This window comes from Natator depressus, chromosome 16 (genome assembly GCF_965152275.1).
Source record: "Natator depressus isolate rNatDep1 chromosome 16, rNatDep2.hap1, whole genome shotgun sequence".
In the NCBI taxonomy this organism is placed as follows: domain Eukaryota; kingdom Metazoa; phylum Chordata; order Testudines; family Cheloniidae; genus Natator; species Natator depressus.
In genome coordinates, this window is record NC_134249.1 from 14,183,384 (window position 1) to 14,202,667 (window position 19,284).

The 19,284-nt window shown below is 42.5% G+C and overlaps 1 protein-coding gene across 1 annotated transcript in view; it reads left to right on the forward strand.

The window, feature by feature from the left end:
- The first annotated feature begins 20 nt into the window (after positions 1-20).
- NUP188 (nucleoporin 188) overlaps positions 21-19,284 on the forward strand; it is a 45,954-nt gene continuing 26,690 nt past the window's right edge. Inside the window, exons 1-17 of the mRNA XM_074973496.1 lie at positions 21-93; positions 3,964-4,018; positions 4,654-4,727; positions 6,936-7,020; positions 8,136-8,216; positions 8,696-8,740; positions 9,851-9,943; positions 10,065-10,184; positions 10,871-11,082; positions 11,622-11,736; positions 12,536-12,736; positions 13,873-13,962; positions 15,607-15,672; positions 16,623-16,742; positions 17,578-17,704; positions 17,866-18,021; positions 18,719-18,845. Of these exons, the coding sequence (XP_074829597.1) occupies positions 68-93; positions 3,964-4,018; positions 4,654-4,727; positions 6,936-7,020; positions 8,136-8,216; positions 8,696-8,740; positions 9,851-9,943; positions 10,065-10,184; positions 10,871-11,082; positions 11,622-11,736; positions 12,536-12,736; positions 13,873-13,962; positions 15,607-15,672; positions 16,623-16,742; positions 17,578-17,704; positions 17,866-18,021; positions 18,719-18,845 (1,793 nt within the window). The 5' untranslated portion in view covers positions 21-67. The remainder of the gene's footprint in view (positions 94-3,963; positions 4,019-4,653; positions 4,728-6,935; positions 7,021-8,135; positions 8,217-8,695; positions 8,741-9,850; positions 9,944-10,064; positions 10,185-10,870; positions 11,083-11,621; positions 11,737-12,535; positions 12,737-13,872; positions 13,963-15,606; positions 15,673-16,622; positions 16,743-17,577; positions 17,705-17,865; positions 18,022-18,718; positions 18,846-19,284) is intronic.

The following is a 19,284-nucleotide window of genomic DNA, read 5'->3' on the forward strand; positions in this document are numbered from 1 at the left end:
CCCCGTCACGTGATGCAGGCGCCAGGCTGGTGCGACGGGTAACGGGTCACGTGAGAGGGGAGCGAAGATGGCGGCCGGCGGGCTGTGCGCGAGGTACGGGAACGCGGGTGCCACTGAGGGAACCCCCCACTCCCCGCCACCCGCACACACCGGGAATGGGGTCGGGCCGGGGAGCTCGTAATTAAACGGCAACCGGGGTGGGGGGAGGGAGCAGGAGCAGGTCCTGCCCCCTCCCCAGGGCACCGGTCTGGTGTTTTCCCCCCAAAAGAGGCTCCTCCCCGTGACCCCCAGCCCATCCGAGAGGCTCCTCCCCGTGACCCCCCCCCATCCTGACCCCTTTCAACTGCTCCCCCAAGCTGCCCTTCTCAGGAGAGGCCGTTCCCCGTTACCCGCTCTAGCAGCCACTTCCACAGAGCTCTCATCTCCTCTGAGAGTCCCCTCCCACTCCAGTGACCGCCTCTCACCTGGGGCGAATCCTGCCGTGGAGCAGAGCTCACCCGCTGCTGCAAACGCACCCAGGGCCCCTGCACACAAGCCCCAGGCAGCGGATCGGGTCATTTGTCGGCCCTTTCTAAGAAGTTGGGGTCGCTGATTGAATGGCCTCATTGGTGCCCTCAGATTGGCATAGACTCTGCTCTCTGCCCCCCTAAGATGGAGTCTGTCCTGGCACCAGAGTCCCTTCTCCCAGCCTGCTGCGTGGTTGGTCCTGTAACTGCGTCCCACTGGGCTCTTATGAGACCCGCACGCAGGGCTGCTCTGCTAGTGGAAATCCCTGCTCTGATTCTCACCTGCCTAGATGAGCTGACCTAATGACTTCGTCTGGTCCTGTTTGCAAATATCAAAACAGAGGGTTCTCCCTGCAGTCATGAAATCTATATGCACGTTGTGAACTTATTCCATTGAGGAGCTCTTGGAAATAGTGGTGTATGGGGGCTGAGGAGGACTATAAACCCCAGGTGTACTTAGGGTATAACCTGCTTCAATTTGGTTTTTATTTGTCCCCTCAGGATGTAATGAACACATCCCTGTTTGAGATCTTTTCCTGCTTAGTGAGTGTGTGAAGGGGAATTGATGGGGTGTCGTTGTAGAGCCCCAAGAAACGATCTATTTTGACTAAAATAACATCAAATCTATTTCAGCATTTTACCACAACTGATCATGGCCAAGTTGAATTTCAGTTTTCATGCAATCCTCTCCACCTTCCTCCTCTCTGTAATAAAACAAGTGGTTCCCGATTTCTTGGGGCCACTGCAGCAATTTATTAGACCCTTAATATCCCAACCATACCAGCAAGACCTCCCATTTGGCTGTGGACACTTATTCTCTGGATCTTGGGCTCCCCTAAATCTTAGTCTTGGATCCTAGTCTGGTGAGTTAGAGCATGTACAGCTGAACGGAAGGTGGAAGTGGTGGCATAAGAGAACCTGGCCTGGAGGCTCAAGATTAAGTTGTCTGAATGGAGTATGGGAGAGCCTGATGGTATCAATCACCAAGTTTTTGTAAACACCTAACATGAAAATCCCAAGTAAACTACAATCCAGCTATGAAGTGAGCTGGACAGGAGAGCAAACACTTCAATAATTAATGATGCTGATGAAGTGTAGATCTGCCTCGTCCCTCCTAATTTAAATGTTTGGAAAGGTAATATGTTCTTTAGAAGTGACAGGAACTATTTGGGAAGGTGGCACAGGGATTAGCGGTGAATTAACATTTTCTTTGTGACAGGTTTCAGAGTAGCAGCTGGGTTAGTCTGTATTCGCGAAAAGAAAAGGAGTACTTGTTGCACCTTAGAGACAAACAAATTTATTTGAGCATAAGCTTTGTGTTTCTTTTGTTCTCTGGTCTTTTTTAAAAGGCTAAGTGCGAGTATGATTTAACAAAAATAGAAGTACTGTTTAAAGGGGTTTTGCTGCCAATTTGAAATCTCTATTTACATCAAAGTTGCACATCTCTAGAAGGGGACACGTTGGTTGAGTTGTTGTATGTCTATACACAACATTCCTGTGTGCATGACAGACACAAAAAATTACGTTATTCACTTTGCTTTGCAAAATGTGATGCAGTATAGTCTGTTCTTAGAGCTTTAACTTACAGAAGTTTACAAAGGCTTGAGGCCAGAGATCAGATTTTTATATCACAGGGATAGTTTTATGAGTGTGATATTCTGGGAGCTGATTTGCCCTTTTAAATGAACACTACATTTCCATAAGTCTATGAATCCCATAAGTCTAGGATTTTTTGCTCTGAATAAGATGCCTCATGGGCCACTTTGCACAGAAGGTGTCCTCATTGTTTTTGGAAATGCTTTTGAGTCTTGCTGGAAATGAGTACTGTAACACCTCCAAAGTCGATGGAAAGAAAGCCTGACTCCAAGTAAGATTTTTGTTTTGTTATTTGGATTATACTAGTGCCGAGTCCCCAGTTGGAAGAGAACCACCGTTTTGCTCTATGTAAATATATAGTAAGAGAAAGTTGGTGTCTCAAATAGCATAGAGTCTAAATAAATAAATTGGCCCAAATCAAAGGCCTGTTTTAATCACAGAGGAGGTTTGGCAGGAGTGGAAATGAGACAGAGTTGGCTCAGCCATATTGATGTTCTGCATTACAAAGATTCCTTTCTTGGGAGAACTCTATGATCATTTAGTTCTCTGCATAGAACAGAGGGATTGCACCCATATTTTGTTGCTTAATCATATCAGGATATGTTCTTTAGCAATGGATTCTAGTGCAATTCCAGATTTAGGGCATGTCTGTATGAACACTTACTGCACAACAAGCTAGTGTATAAATCTGTAGTGCTCCAGTGTGCCACGCTTGAACTGTCTGTGTGGATTGTGTTGCTGTGCACAAAAAGTTCCCTTGTGCACATTGACGTATTGTGATTTGACAGCAGTATGTCAATGCGCAGTAGAGAACTTTTAGTACTCAGCAGAAGGGTCCACACAGACAGTTAGTGCACAGCATGTTGGAGAGCTGTAGATTAACACCCCAGCTTGCCATGCAGTAAATGTTCATGTAGATATTGCCTTAATTTACTCAAAATAGGACTCTTAACTTCCCAGGTCTATTTTGAATGGCAGCAAATCAGGCTGCAGATATTTCATTCTTTAAGTCTTACAAAATAATGCCTCTGGTGGCGCTTGGTACTTTCTCTGGAGGTGTAGATGACTTCAGAGCTGCCACTTTCATTCTGTGTTGTTCTAAATATCCTGGGAGCTCATCTGCTGATTAGGTTCTCTAGATGGTAATCTGAGAAACTGTCAGATGTCACATAACCTGTCTGTTCATCTGTAGACAGACATTGCATAGCAGGCTTTATTGTTTAGTTTAACTCCTGACTTGGATTACATTGCCACCAGAACATCAATTCCTTAAACTCCAGAAATCGGTATTTTGGAGGTTGCTGTTTGCACAGCTGTTTTAAATAGATTTTGTTCATGACATTTTTGCAGAGTTGCACCTTCCTTTCTGAGATCTGGTAGGATAAGGATTTGATCTGAAATACTTCCTAACACAGACTGATTGCCTTTTCTTCTGTGTTCTTAGTGAGTGAGTGGGACACAGATACAAACAAGAGGCTTAGTTTAGCTAAACTATGCTGAGTAGTTCTGGCAAAGTTTGTGCCTTTTGGGAAACTGGTGGAATTTCTCGCCTTGCTTTGATATTGTTCCACCCAAGGAGGAAGCTGTGAACAGCAGTGAACAAAACTGAATGAAAGATCTCTACATGCTTAGTTTGGTTTCCTTATACTAACCGTAGGCATCCAAATAGCAAAACTGGATTGAACCAATTACAGTAGCTGATATAAATGTGCTTTCCCTTTGGTTTAGGTTTACTCATTATCTCTTACCACTTTATCTGCTCTAAGTGAAAACCAAGTTTAAAAGCTTGTAGGCTGAACATCAGCCTTGAGTGATGTTTAAATTAGAGCGAGAACTTTGTGTTTTTTCTCTTTATTTACAGGAGCAGCAGAGAACTCTGGACCATTCTGCTGGGCAGATCGGCTTTGAGGGAACCTGTAAGTAGAGGTCTTGCTAGGCAGCTTTACTTGTTACTGAACAGACGTGTGGCTTGATAACCCTTCTGTGCTGTGCGTAAGTGGCAGAATGCTAGTGAATCATGTTTTGCTGCTCTGCCCCCTCTTCACCCCCAAAATATTCTTACTGTGAGTTTTTTGTTCCTCTACTTCCACTCCTTGTTTATTCTCTCGTTAGCTGCTGCAGCACTGGAATGGTATATGTGCAAAGGTGGTTCCCTTTCTGGGGTGGACACAAGTGCTGCTTTCCAGACTGGCTGGCTCGGAGTATTCATGAGTGGAGTAGCCTGTTTCCGTACTCCCTGGGATGGAGTCCATGATTTCAAGAATGTTCCCAGAGGCTGGAAATCCAAATCCATTTCTGAGCCGAGCCTGCTGTCTCTTCCTTCCCCTCTCCTTCCCACAGTTAGGCAAAGCAGCAAGCTGTTCTTTCTCATACAAATCTACACCTTGAATCAGAGTCTGAATCACAGATGTTCTTCATGCTGGTCTTGTGTTGTTGCTGTCCTGTTCTGTGTGTGGTGTTGGACTTTCATTGCTTAGTTTAAATTGAACAAATCTGATATTGGGCAGAATAAGGAGATTTGTCCATTCAGTGTTGTTTTATTCTCTTCTAGGCTCAGATTGCAGCAGAGTTGAACAAACATTGGCAGAGGCTGCTAGAGGGGCTTTTATACTACAAACCTCCCAGGTACAGTAATTGGTTGATGCTAGCATCTGATAATGGGCGCCTAGATACTACTGTGATAGGTGCCTTAGATAAACAGGCACTGCTTAGTAGAAGAACGTGCTGAATATTTCCCAGTGATGCAGTAAAAATATATTCTACCCCCTTCATATGCCAATTACTGCCAGGTTGCAGGGGGTTCACTATTCACATGGAGAGGAGAAATTTAGAAGGGGTGCTTCAATGTAGTTAATATTATTTTGGCATGAAAATACCATGTGTAGAAATAACACAAGTTCTTGTCTTCTCCCAGCCTATGTTAGATACCTGTTCATCCCAGCCTCTTGCTGAGTTACAGTAATCATGTACCAGAATCTACAGTGCCTCTGTAGCATCAGAGCCTCTATAGGTTACCTAAAGATGAAGCTTCAATGCAGAGGAACGACTCCTCTTGATACTTAGTCTTCTCAAAATGAGATCCAGATTCTCACATCGAAAGAGTGAGAATGATTATCTATCTATGTTTATTATAGCTGTAACCGTACCTTGGTTTGTGCTTTTTTGTAGTCCGTTGGCATCTTCATTGATAAGAGCGATGTCGTCAGGAAAGTCTAGATCAAATAGCCTTGTATTGTTCCATTTTAGGCCAGGTGTACAACTGTCGCATTGTTTTAATCCATAGTCGATGACTAGCATAAACAAAAATGAAGACAGGATGCACCCCTGCCTTACACCTGTCTTGATACCGAATGGCTTACTCAATCTATTTTCCATTTTAATTCAGCATTTTGACATGGCGTAGAATGCCTTCATCATGTTGATTAATTTTGTTGGAATTCCATATTGTTCCACAATTTTCCACATTGTTTCTCTGTTTACACTATTGAATGCCTTTTGAAAGTCCACAAAATTGATGGCAAGACTGTCTTGGAATTCAATTGTGTTCTCAATAATCCATCTCAGGGTGAAAATAGAATCTGTGCATGATCTCCCTTGTCTAAATCCAGATTGTTGTTCACGTAGGATGATATCCATCTTTCCTTTCATTCTGTTCAGGAGGACTGCTGCTAATACTTTTCCTGTGACAGATAAAAGTGTTACTCCCCTCCAATTTGAACAATTATTTAGATCACTTTTCTTTGGTAACTTGATTAGCATACTGAGGGTCCATTCTTCCAGTACTTTCTCCCCTGTCCATATTTTGTTGCACAGTGAACAGATGACTGATTCCACATCTTCGCCTCCATATTTAAGCATTTCAGGATGAATGCCATCCAACCCAGATGCCTTGTTGTTTTTCAGCTTCTGCAATGCTTTTTTTTAGTAATGGAGAAGATAGGTTTGAGATACAATGCAAACAAATGTAAAGTCATGTTTATGGGGACTACAGGGACAGAAATCAGAATTGAAGAAGAGAAACTGGAGAAGGTGAACAATTTTACGTATCTTAGAAGTACCATCAGCCAAGATGATCCTAGTTCCGAGGAAATTTGAAGAAGAATCGGGAAGGCAAACACTGCATTTGGAAAACTCAAAAACATCTGGCAACTCATAAACATCTCCCTCAACACAAAACTGAACAAAGCAATTGTTATCGCCATCACAACATATAGCAGTGAGATATGGCAATTTAGCAAGAAAGATAAGCAAAAGCTGGATGCATTTCATCACATATGTCTGAGAAGAATATTGGGAATAACATATAGAGATAGGAAGATGAATGAAGAAGTGAGAAAAATTACTGGACAAGTCACCCTCTCACAAATAATCTACAGAAGAAGACATCAGTGGCTGGGACGTGTGCTGAAAATGAAAAAAGAACGCTTACCAAATACCACCCTTGAATGGAAGCCAGAAAACTCAAGAAGAAAGAGAGGAAGATGGCAAATAACATGGACATGAATAGTTCTGGACGACATCAAGTACCTCAACATGAAATGGGAAGATTTGGAGAGAAGGGCAGTTGACAGGCAAGGATGGCAAATGTTGGTAGCCCAATGTGTAGCAAAGCATGGGATGGACTAAGGTCTAACCGTACCTTGCATTGTACATGAAGTGAACTGTGCCAAACAAGTCCTGCGCTGAGGTTATATTAAATATAGAAAAGCCAGAACAATCACTGAAAAGTCTAATTTTAAAGTGACAGGGATTTTGGAATTAAGCCTTTTTGTTTTGCCTCTTTGTGACTTTAATGCATTTTCATGACTAAAAGGTTTTTCTTTCTTTCTTTAGTGCAAGTTCAGCTGAAAAAGTAAAAGCTGATAAAGATGTGGCTGCTCCACTGAAGGAACTGGGCCTGAGGATCAGCAAGTTTTTGGTGAGCAGAGGTCCTAGGCAGCTTAATTCCTGCCCTCACACTTAGAATGCAGCCAGAGACTGGGTTTGTGCTTTCTGTTGTTGACGTGGTGTATCTTATCTCCGAAAAAGATAACTGAAGTGTAATCTTTTCTAATTTATCTCCTGCTACCTGGATAAAGAGTTACTTTCTCTATGCTGAGGCTTTTGCCTGCAGTTTTTCTTCTCCGATTCCCAGCTAGACACATACTTTTTTGTGCAGTGAGAGTTTGTCAGATCAAGTCATATTTCTCACAGGTATTTAACTAAAACAATAAGAGTATCAAATTCTGAAACTCAGTTAAGTTTAATAAGCTGTTTTAATGTTCAGTAGAAGTGAATTTAAGGCTATTTTCAATCCTGATTATTCTAAACTAAGTTATAAGCAAGAACTGAGGAAGTAAGCTAAAATTTTCCAAAGTGACTGGTGACGTTTGGGTTCCTTACTATTTGGTGCCTAAATTGTGACTACCTAAAAAGCTGTTTTTCAGGAAGTGCTTAGCACTTGCCCTTTGAAAATCGTTTTTTTTTTTTAAGGCATCTCAAACTGGACACTCAAAATCCCATGTCATGTTGGAAAATCCTGACTAATTACCCACAGAATTGGGTTCCTTCTAATCAGAAATAGAACAAGATGATCAGTTTATGATAGGACCCGTATTTAATTGATCCATTATACTCCTGCTGGAGCTGAACTAGCCACTTCTACATTATTTGAAAACGTACATGTTCTGCTTTCAGAGGAGACCAGTTTACTGACACTTTTTGGAAGAATTTATTCCAAAGGGAAGAGATGCCTGAATATTTGGACAGGTTTCAGAGTAGGAGCCGTGTTAGTCTGTATTCGCAAAAAGAAAACGAGTACTTGTGGCACCTTAGAGACTAACAAATTTATTTGAGCATAAGCTTTCGTGAGCTACAGCTCACCTCATTGGATGCATTCAGTGGAAAATTTTCCACTGAATGCATCCGATGAAGTGAGCTGCAGCTCACGAAAGCTTATGCTCATATAAATTTGAATATTTGGAGTGACTTTACACCTTTTGATAAACTTAGCTGCCTTGTCTTATTCCTCTCTGTGTCTCTCTCTTGTGTCAGGGGCTGGATGAAGAGCAAAGTGTGCAGCTATTGCAGTGTTATCTTCAAGAGGATTACAGAGGGACCCGGGATTCACTTAAGGTCTGTAGTAGGTGCCTGCATCATGCTACTGTCCCTTTTCCTCCTTAACCCCAGCGGTTCATTGACACACATGGTTGTGCATGATGCTGAAATCCAGATTTGGAAATTATTTTGGGACTTTTCCCCCCTGAATTTCTGATGTTCAGTACATTACAGAACATGAGCTGTCTGGGGTCCAGGTCCAATCTTCTAGTATATCCTGCCCGGTGTGAGTCTGAGATTTATCTGAACTCTTAGCCATAGGAATGTACAGACAGGTGTCTGAGAGAGAGGGGTAGGGGTGAAAAGGGGAAAGAATGAAAGGAGTGAGCGGTAAACTCATGCTTGCAAGTGAGAATCTGTGCTCTGTAACTCTGAAATCTGTCCTCTCACAAGAAATGATGTCTTGTATGCCTTTCATTGGTTTTAGTATAAATTTTTTGGTGACTAGTGTAGGTGCATTAAGGCCACTTCCTTATTCTGTTGTGTTTTGATTGCAGACTGTCCTGCAGGATGAAAGGCAGAGTCAGGCTCTGATGCTGAAGGTCAGTAGTTCTCATTTTTATTTTCATTTTAAAAAGAGGTGTTGGCAATGAACTAATTTTGTTTGCTATTGGTCAGGAAAAGCTGGGAATGGCTGAAGTGTCCCTTCAGTGTCAAGAGCAAATCTGGGGGGATTTTTCTAATTCATTTGTGAAGTAGTAGTAATACCTTGCTCTTTATATAGTGATTTTCATCAGCAGATCTCAAAATGCTTTACAGAAGAGTGGCTGGCCATAGACTAGAACAGCATGAGCAGTTACTCTGTACAGGGACCTTTTGGCTGTGCTGACGGAAATTGGACCATGAAGGAATAAGCACTCCTAGGATATCCACAGCTTTGCATTCATGTGCTCAGTTGTCATCCTAAGAGATGACTTTGGAAAGGGGACTGAAGATCACATCTATGTAGTTATGGATCCAAGAGGATAAAGCGATGAAATCTCATCTCTCCTTGTTTGCTCTACCTTGTTCCTTTCTTTTTCAGTTAGCAATGGAATGATAGAACCTGTTTTAATATATGAAGGGGGTGTGCGTGAACTTGCAAAAGAGTGAACTGGATGCTTTTGTCAGATGACTTAAACTCGGCGCTCCTGACTCACCGCTGTTCGCTGGGCCATGCTGCCCCCGCCCGGGAATAAGTCGGTCAGGAGGACTCTGTGCAGCCATGGCATTTAAAGATAGTGGCAAAGCACCTGTGGAACAGGAAGTAGCAATTCACCGAATTAGAATTACCTTGACGAGTCGCAATGTAAAGTCCCTTGAGAAGGTCTGTGCTGACTTGATCAGAGGTGCCAAAGGAAAGAATCTAAAAGTGAAGGGACCTGTTCGCATGCCTACTAAGACTCTGCGAATCACTACTAGGAAAACACCTTGTGGTGAAGATTCTAAGACCTGGGATTGTTTCCAGATGCGTATCCACAAGCGTCTCATTAAACTATCTAACTGAGTCATGCCATTACGTTGAAGCGTCCATTGTAGGTAGTGCATGGGCGTTGTAAGTTTATAAGCATAACCACTGCAGTTTGGTGGGAGGCATCAGTGATGAGATAAGGGGAGGGAAGAGAGAGTTAGACACAGCAGCAAGTGATGCTGATGACATTGTGTTTTCACAGCTTGCTGACTATTACTATGAAGAAAGAATGTGCATTCTGCGCTGTGTCCTCAACCTACTCACTTATTTTCAGGATGAGAGGCACCCCTACATGGTGAATACTTGAACCTTTTCCTGAATCTGATCTCGCTGTTAAGTGACACACTGTCTGTCTGTCTATGCATCTAAAAAGCTTATACATGTGTATGTGTAATGTTTGGGTTATTTTTTGAAAGGCACAATACTCGCAGTGTGTTGAGAAGCTGGACAAGGAACTGGTTCCTAATTACCGGAAACAGTTTGAAGATCTATACAAAGCAGAAGCTCCTACATGGGAAACGCATGGAAATCTCATGGTATTTTGAAAATTATCAAAAATTATCCTTTATCAGAGTTGTACGTTCTTTCTTCACTACATTGTTGGCTAATTAGTACAAAGTGAATATGCTTAAATGAAATTAACAAGGACATTTCCAGCCTTCTAAGGAACTTAAGGAAATTGTTTCCCTTTGGTAATACTCTGAACACATTTAGTTTCAGGAGCTAGGCTCTAATCTTGAGATCTGAACTCTGATCCCCTTTGTAAAAAGCCCATTGAGCTGTCACTAGATCACCAGGGTTTTGGAGTGGTGCATAATCTGTTTTAAGCAGCCAACTCTGTTTACTCTTAGTAGTGTTTTATTTAATTTTTAAATAAAACCTGCAGAATTGTGAAACTGAATCACCTGGCATCCTGGCAACTTGGGTAGTGTCTCCTGGGATAGGGTAGGTGTTTTTCCTGTCTTCAGCTCTGTGGGCTGCATAAGGATCACATAATCCCAATGTCATTGATTTTTACCTTAATCCCTTAATGCTATATGTTGTGAGATGCAGCAACTGCCATTGAGGGGATGACTTTTAAACAGCATTTCCAGTGTGACGTAAGAGCAGGTTCTCTCACCATTGGAGCAGACTGATTTGCCCCAGTCACTCTCCATTTCAGGTTGCTTCAACTGACATGCTAGTTTCAACATATAACGGTAGGACTCTCCTTCTTGTACAGACAGAGCGCCAGGTGTCCCGCTGGTTCGTGCAGTGCCTCCGCGAGCAATCCATGCTCCTAGAAGTCATCTTCCTTTACTATGCATACTTTGAGATGGCACCCGATGAGCTGCTGGCCTTTGCCAGGCTTTTCAAAGAACAGGGATTTGGCTCTAGACAGACCAACAGGCATTTGGTGGATGAAAGCATGGATCACCTGGTAGATCGTATTGGGTAAGTATTGTGTGTATGTATGGGATTAGTGTGCAATTGAACAAATCTCTTGTTCAATACAGAATATAGGTGTATTTCATGATGGTTCCCTCCAAAATCACTATTTGTGTAAACTTTGGCTGCTTATGACCTTTGGTTAGTTTATAAAAGGTTTCTTCAGATTGGACTGAGACACAGCCAGTGGCTATCTGGGCATTGAAAACCTGCTATGTGGCATGTAACATGGTAGAAATAGGCAGAGGAAGAGAGGCCATCTTCAAATCAGAATAAATAGCTTTCTTATTTTGTGACTATTCAACCAGCAGTAGATAATTTTGAAGACCTAACTTGTCATTTGTTGGCACATCAAGATCCAAGAATTTATGTTCTTTGGATTATTGCTCTTAATTTCACATAATTTTTTGCTTCATCAAGGGAGTAATAGGTAAATGTAAAGCTGATGGACTTTTCCATTATCCAGCCTTTACTTCCCCCTTTCCTACTGAATCTTTAAATTGAGTTTCTTTTTCTTGCTTCCTTCCCCCTGTCTCCCACTCCAGCTACTTCAGTGCTCTTATCCTGGTGGAGGGCATGGAAATTGACTCCCTGCATGAGCGTGTGTTGGATGATAGGACAGAGGAACATAAATTTGCCAGTAATGGGCATATGCACCAGGTAAACCTTCAATAAGTCTCTTGACATTTGGAGCTCCTCTGTAATTAGAGATGGTTGTGGTTGCCCAAGGTAGAGCTGCGGGAGCTCTGTAGGCAGGACTTGTCTGTGAGATTCTGGGCTTGCAGATCGACTGAACTAACGTCTACATTACAATATGGGGCAAGTAAGAAGGAAATGAATTATTAAATTCTATTTATCTCATAAGAAAGTGGTTTATCGTCAGGGTTTCCCTAAAGGTTTTAGGGAAGGGTAGGGAGGAGCTAAGACATGGTCTTAACATGGACATCAAAATTGGGAGAAATTAAATATCTGCGGTGTAGTATATTTCAAAGATTTTCAGGGAAGAAAATACGTGGGAGCTAGAAAAGCACAGTGAGGTCATTAAGTTAAGGAGGAAACCACTGGTGTTGCTCGTGCTCTGACTGATCTTTGCATACCTGACCTGGAATTTCACATTTATTATAATTTCACTGTGACACTTATAACAAAACAACAAACTTCGATTTAAACAAGGGGCTATCCATTATTTTCATTAGAGTTGTGTGTCCTTTATTTTTGTGACCCTCTCACCTCCTTCCCCAAAGTGTATGAATCAGCCTGACAGAAAAAACATGCCAAGCAGTTTCTTCCTGAAAGTACAACTTGTTCAACTCTATAGATCCTTGTTTTTATACAAGACATTTATCTGCATGACTTAGGTGATTATTGGAGCTAAACCTCAGTCAGCTGAGTGCTTGCTGGGTCAGGGCTTCTTTCAGTCTATCTTGATTTCTTTGCTTGTATCCTGTCTTCTGAGCAGGAAATGGACCATCTGCTGCTGACTTTAGGGGACATCTCTCATCATGCCCCTGTGCTCTTGGCCTGGGCTTTGCTCCGTCACACAGTAACCCCAGAGGAGTCGACCAGTGTGATCAGGCGAATGGGAAGTACTGCTATCCAGCTGAATATATTCCAGTATCTGACAAAGCTGCTCCGATCACTCAGCAGTGGGGGGAAGAATGTAAGTTTCTCATTGTCATGTTTGTAGGCTCTTCAGGGTGAGGGGGCTCTATGGTATTGGTAGTGTGAAGATGTGGGGAACGGTAGGTAGGTTAGGCCATTGTTTTTGTAAGTCTAATTCCAGCCCTGAATAGAGCACTTGGTGAAGTGTTGGCCAGGAAGTGACATCAGTTTTGTTGTTTCAGCTCTTTTCTGTGTAGAATGGAAGTTAAACGAAGTGTTTGTAGGTTTAGAAGGTAAATTAAAAATGTATTTCCCCAAGTCATTCTGCTTGGGACTAGATCTGGCCGGAGAAGGTCTAGATCTGGCCAGTGATTGGAAAATCTACTCTTTATATATATCTGTATGTGTGTCTCAACATTTCAAGAGACTTGTGCATTGATGCATCTTGGGTCCCTCCTGTTCTGTGCCTGTGGAACACAATAATTTTGCTTAGTCTCCTAAGGGCTGTGTAATATTTTGGTCTGACTCTGTTTGTTGGGGTTAGTCTGGAGGTAGCTGTGTGGTGTTCAGTGGACTGTGAGAGACGGAAGATCAAAGAGGATAATCTGGTGGTCCCTTCTGGCCCTAAACTCTATAACTTCATGAGCGTTCTGTACTATTATTACTTATCTTGTTTATTAAGTTGACTCCACAGATGCAGCAATTACAGTTTTTGGCTTCTGACGCCATTTTCCACAGTTTTAGTAGACACTGTCATTTACAAGAACAAACTATTCCAAAGCTCCAGTAGCTGTCAGTCAGCCATACACTGGTGGAAGAAGAGCCCTCCCATTTTTCTGACCATTGAGTGTTTCTTGATATGATTGTTTTGAAGAGGATTCTCGGCCGGGGTGAGGGGGGCAGGGTGGCTTTAGACAGATTGACTCATAAAAATGTAGGTGGTTTTGTGTGGCACTTCACTACCAGCTGTCTTCCCATAGATACATTGGCTAGTGCCCGAGGTGGGGAGCTGTGAAGCTGGTGATCCCCTCTCTTATATACCTGCAGAAAGGGACAGTGGCTCAGAGACACATGTCCATGATGTGCTAAGGAAACTGAGGGCTGTTGCATGTGTTCTGTAATGAACTATACCTGGTTCTTGAATAGGGTTTATAGTCTCCACTATCACTCACTGACCTGTCTTTTGCATTACAGTGTACTGCCAGCACAGCTTGCATGTGTATTTATGGGCTGCTTTCCTTTGTTCTGACCTCGCTGGAATTACATACGTTAGGCAATCAGCAGGTAAGTGTCAAAGGCTCATTGTGTCCCTTATCTTATTTATTATAACCTACCATAACCTAACATTCAAAACTGGCCACCTGTACTCTGGGTGCAAATTCTGTGTTTGGGATTGTATCCACTGCACGATTTAGGTAGACCGTTCTGAAAGTGCGGCCCACTGTGTTTTACTCCAAATGCATAACACAAACTTTATGGTTCTTCCAACTCTGAAAACTGTCAACATCTCTGCTGGGTACTGATTAAAGATACAGAGTAGTGTTTCTTACATTTTGATGGGCTAATGGTTTCAGAGCAAATGCTGGAGTATTGGTCAGAAGGAAATGGGGATAAGATATATCATAATGGCACTGAGCTCCTAGGGTGTGGAGGACAGTATACTCTCTGTTACTTCCATAACAGATTTACCATATCCCATTGGCAGCGAGTGTGGTTTTAGAGAGAGTTGATGTGTATTTGGGTAAAATTGGCTTGTGTATTTCCTCCTATTTAGTTTAGGGTGTGCAGTTCCAATTTAGGGAATGACTGTTGCCACACTGTTTGGAGTGGCTCACAACTGTGAGTGCCTGCCTCAGGGCTGAATGTCAAAAGCAAGACACAGACACCAAACTGGTGGTACGTTCTGTAATTAAATTGCTTCAACTCAGTACCAAATGTGAACTCTTGGATCACTGTAACAGTCTTACAGTGAAGTCACAGACAATCTATCTTGCCACCCAGACAAACTGGACTTAGTGATATATGGTCACTTATGTCAAAAATCACAAATATCCAAGTTACTTCCAGTCCCCAGAGACCAGTCTCTCACTCAGGTCAAGTTGCATTCTAGTTCTCACACCAAAGACAACGCTAGTAGCTAATTTTGTAGTAAACTAACTATAGGTTTATTGGTTAAGAAAAGGAAATGCATTACTGAGAGGCTAAAGCAGGTGAAATATATGTTTAGGTGAGTGAGTCACAGTCTATAATTCCAAATGGTGGTAGAGATGTAATAAACTGCAAGTTTCCCAAAAGTCTTTTCAGGGTACCCATATTGCTCTGGATCTCTGCATCAGGTACCATTCCCTGTCATAGTCCAAACGGTCCAGAGATCCCGGCTCTTTCCCTGAATCCATACTTATAGCTTCTTTTCACAGAAAATAAGCAGACACTGTGCTCTTTCTTTAATTGGTGGAGAGAGTCGAGTGCATTTAGAGTCTTTGATCTCTGATCATCACACACAATGACCACTTGCCTTCAAATGCACACAGATTATTATTTTCCTGCTAAAGTTCTTCATCTGCATTACACAAAGCTTTTTTCTCATTTGATGGGTTATTTAATTACAGGAGTATATACAATGTAAATATTTGCTATTACATTATAACAGGATACAGATAAGTGAAAACAATACATGTAACATCCCATAGTTTCCATGAAGTGTAAACCTCAAATACATACTTATACAATTAAGAACCACTTTAATCTGCACTAACACACAAGTGAATTGGCCTGGGAGTTTGGCATGAGCTCGCACTTGGTCTGCCAGCATCACAAATGTTACTGTATTGAACCCTGGATTCCAAAGGAGGTGACAAGACTTGGTTTGGAAGGAAACTGTCAAGTATAAAGTAATTTTCATTTCTCCCCACCCCCCTTCCTTTGAAGGACATCATTGATTCAGCCTGTGAAGTTCTAGCGGCTTCCAGCATTCCCCAGCTCTTCTGGAGGACTGTGAGTACATTGGGACTTCTTTGGCCTTTCCTGCTTGCTGTCATACCCTGTTGAAATATGCCCTTTTAAGAAAGAAATGGGGTGTTCATATTCCCCTGGTTGTAGTTTCTAGCAGGGCTTGCAGAGCTAGTTTCCATTTGCATCTCTTATATGGCTTGCCCTTAGCCCCTCCCCCCCATCCTGTTACGGTACAGTCTGTGGCTGCACTGCTGATCCTGAAACAAGTCGTAATTTACATGGTAATTTAAGGCATGGCTGGGATTGTGTGGGTGAACATTTGCTTCCAATTGCAACCAGCTACAGTAGAATTAAATGCTAGAACAACAGTGTGTGCTGATATTGCTCTTGTCACAGAAATGGCTGAGATGTAGTGGTGTCAGAGAGTAAAAGTCAGTTTCCCTTGCATAAAACCTTTAATCATGCTTCATTACAGATTTGCTCATCCATTTCCATTTCACCTTCCTACATTATACCAGGCACTCTCTCTCACCCAAGGGCATTAACACTAGTTGCGCATCACAGCAAAACTAAGGGCTGGAGTGATGCTTTTGTTCATGCTTAATAGTAGGTGTATGTTCCATAGAGATGAAATTAGTGGTCTTTTGAATGGAGCCATTTGCTTAACGTTTAACAACATGAGGCAGGAAATAGCGGAAACCAGGCATCTCTCATCGCCACCTGGCTCTGATGAGATTTACTGGGAATTTGCTTTGTTAATTTGAGAAGTTTAACTTTCCACTAAGGGTCAATGAATGATTCAAATAGTTGAATGTTGTTTTTTCTCTAAACCTTTGGATGCTAGGATTTGTAGATGCAACGCGAATGTTCCAGCAGCAGGAGCTCTAAGCACATCCCTTGCTAAAGTTGCTTTGCTGCATTGACCCAGCAGAAGAATCATGTTGATCATTTTTTGTTTAGTAACAGTTTTTCTTTTGTGTCTCCACGGCCAGGAGCCAACCGCAGGTCTGGGTATTATCCTGGACAGTGTGTGTGGGATGTTCCCACATCTTCTTTCTCCTCTTCTGCAGCTGCTCAAAGCCCTTGTATCGGATAAATCTACTGCAAAAAAGGTATGGAACCTGGCCTGAAATCTGGAAGACAGTTTATATCTGCACAGAAAAGGAACATTGTGTCTGACTCTCTCCTTTTGCTTTGTACACACATCCAACCCTTGACACCTTGGGTAACAACCATCAACCTTTTGGCCAAAGAGGTCTGGACAGGACTTTCTTCTGAGCCTGCCAGAAGGGTTGCTGTTGCATGATATAGGGCACACACTCTCTCTAGTACTGAACTTGCTGCCTTCATAGCACTGACAATCTTAGGGATCAAGATAATAGGAACTGAACCCAGGTCTCCCATGTGGCATTGTAGAGTAATGTTGCTTGGGCCTCAAACATATTTTATGCTTTGTAACTACCTCCTGCTCTGATGATTAATAGGATGGTTCAGGGAGGCTAACACAAAAAAGAAAGTTCTGAGTATAACTCAGTTGCTGTTTTATGACGTGCAATCAGTAGACAAGAGTTCCAAGTAATTTAGACACCAGATGATAAACTGGGGAAGCAAGGATTTCATTGCAACTTTATGGGAGCCACTTTGCCAGAACCCAAAGCTGAAGCACTACTCATAGGTTGTGACAATTCCCTTGTGTCAGGATGCTATCTTTTAGTGCTTTACTTGTAATTAGTTCCTGTCTTCCTGATTCAGTAATTCAGAGAGAAGTTATTTGAGCAATTCCATGGGGACAGGATGTTGGTATTTCTGCTTCAGTAAGAGTTGGCATGTTGGAAGCAGACTATGCATTTCAAGTAAACTTACCTATCCCTAGAAATGGCCTGGCTTAATAATTCCTTAGAACGCTCTAGTTCTCTGGCTGTATTCTGTAGCTCTCTCCGTTTGCAGGTGTACAGTTTCCTGGATAAAATGTCCTTCTACATTGAGTTGTACAAACACAAGCCTCCTGATGTGATCTCACATGAAGATGGCACCCTTTGGAGAAGGCAGGTGCCAAAGCTTCTCTATCCCCTGGGTAAGGAAATATGGTGGGTTCATTCACCCTTGGAACACTTTCAGATCTAGTCTTTTATTAACCAAATTGCTTACAGGTTTTAATTGTGAAGACTGGCTTCTTATCACATTCGGAAGCTCCTGACTTTGTTTTTGTTTCACTTTTTCCTCCCCCTCCCTTAGGGCTGGGCCAGACAAACCTACGAATACCTCAGGGAACAGTGGGTCAGGTGATGTTGGATGACCGGGCATACTTAGTACGATGGGAATATTCCTACAGCAGCTGGACGTTGTTCACCTGCGAAATTGAGATGCTGCTCCATGTTGTATCGACAGCGGGTGAGGCAAGAGGGGAATTGGGGTGGATGTTATGGGGGGAGAGGAGTGTGACGTATTAGTAACATTAACATAAGATGAAAAAAATCAAGAGTAATTTCAGTGGGATTGAAACAGGTCCTAGGCACATTCTCCACTTCCACTGGAACAGTCTGCCGCTGAATGTTGCAGAAGGGCATTGTGGCTGAGTCTAGCACCACATTGGTGGTTGTGACAAGGGGAGGGAAGCAAATACTAGAGAAGAGGAGTAAGGAGAACTGGAGAGATAGGAGGAGGAAGAAAGGAGAGAAAGAAAGGAGAGAGAGGAGAGAGTCAAATACAGCAGGAGGTGGAAAGGTTTCATTTTTTGTATCATACTGCCTCCATAAACGATATCAGAAGGTGGTAAGCGCTTATAGGGAGCTGGGCATATTTAAGATGAGAGAAAAATGAGCACGAACCTTTTAAAATATTACCCCCCCCTCACATTTCTGCCATTGGTCATTTGAGGGACATGGTCCCAGTTTAATCAATTACTGTATTGTACCCTGGAAAGTAGACATTCCCTTCATTAGAGATGTGGAGTAATCTGAGAAGTAACTTACTGAAGGTTAGGACCTCTCTTGTAGAGATCATAGTAGATCATCCAAGGAGTGGAGAGAGAGAGAGTAATGCTGCTTTTGCATCTCTCCAGATTGTAATACTAGTTTTCCTTATCCAGATGTGATTCAGCACTGCCAGAGGGTCAAGCCAGTCATTGACCTGGTTCACAAGGTCATCAGCACTGATGTGTCGATAGCAGATTGTCTTCTGCCGATCACATCACGGATCTACATGCTGTTACAGAGGTAAGTAGCTGACTGGCAGTGACAGCTAAGGCACCCCTGAAGTTGCTAGAAATGGGAAAAATGGTCAACAACAAATTTTACCAAAGGCTATTTAGGAAGTCTGTCGCAGAGCTGGGATTAGAATTCTGGAGTTCCTGCCTTCATGTCCTGTGCTTAGACCACCTTGCCTACACACAACCGTTGTATTGCTTTAACTATAATGGTATAACAGTACAACTCTCCCTAATGTGGATGCAATGGCACCTGATATAGCTATCCCTGAAGGGAAGGGGAATACTCTTTACCAGTATAAGGCACCTATATAACTGTGTCCACACTATGGGTTGTACAGAGTTAACTATTTCCACAGATAAATCACAACCTCTCTATACCAGTATAAAAACTGTGTAGACCAGACCTAAGTTCTGAAGATTTTTATATATAATACTCTGGGTTTTTC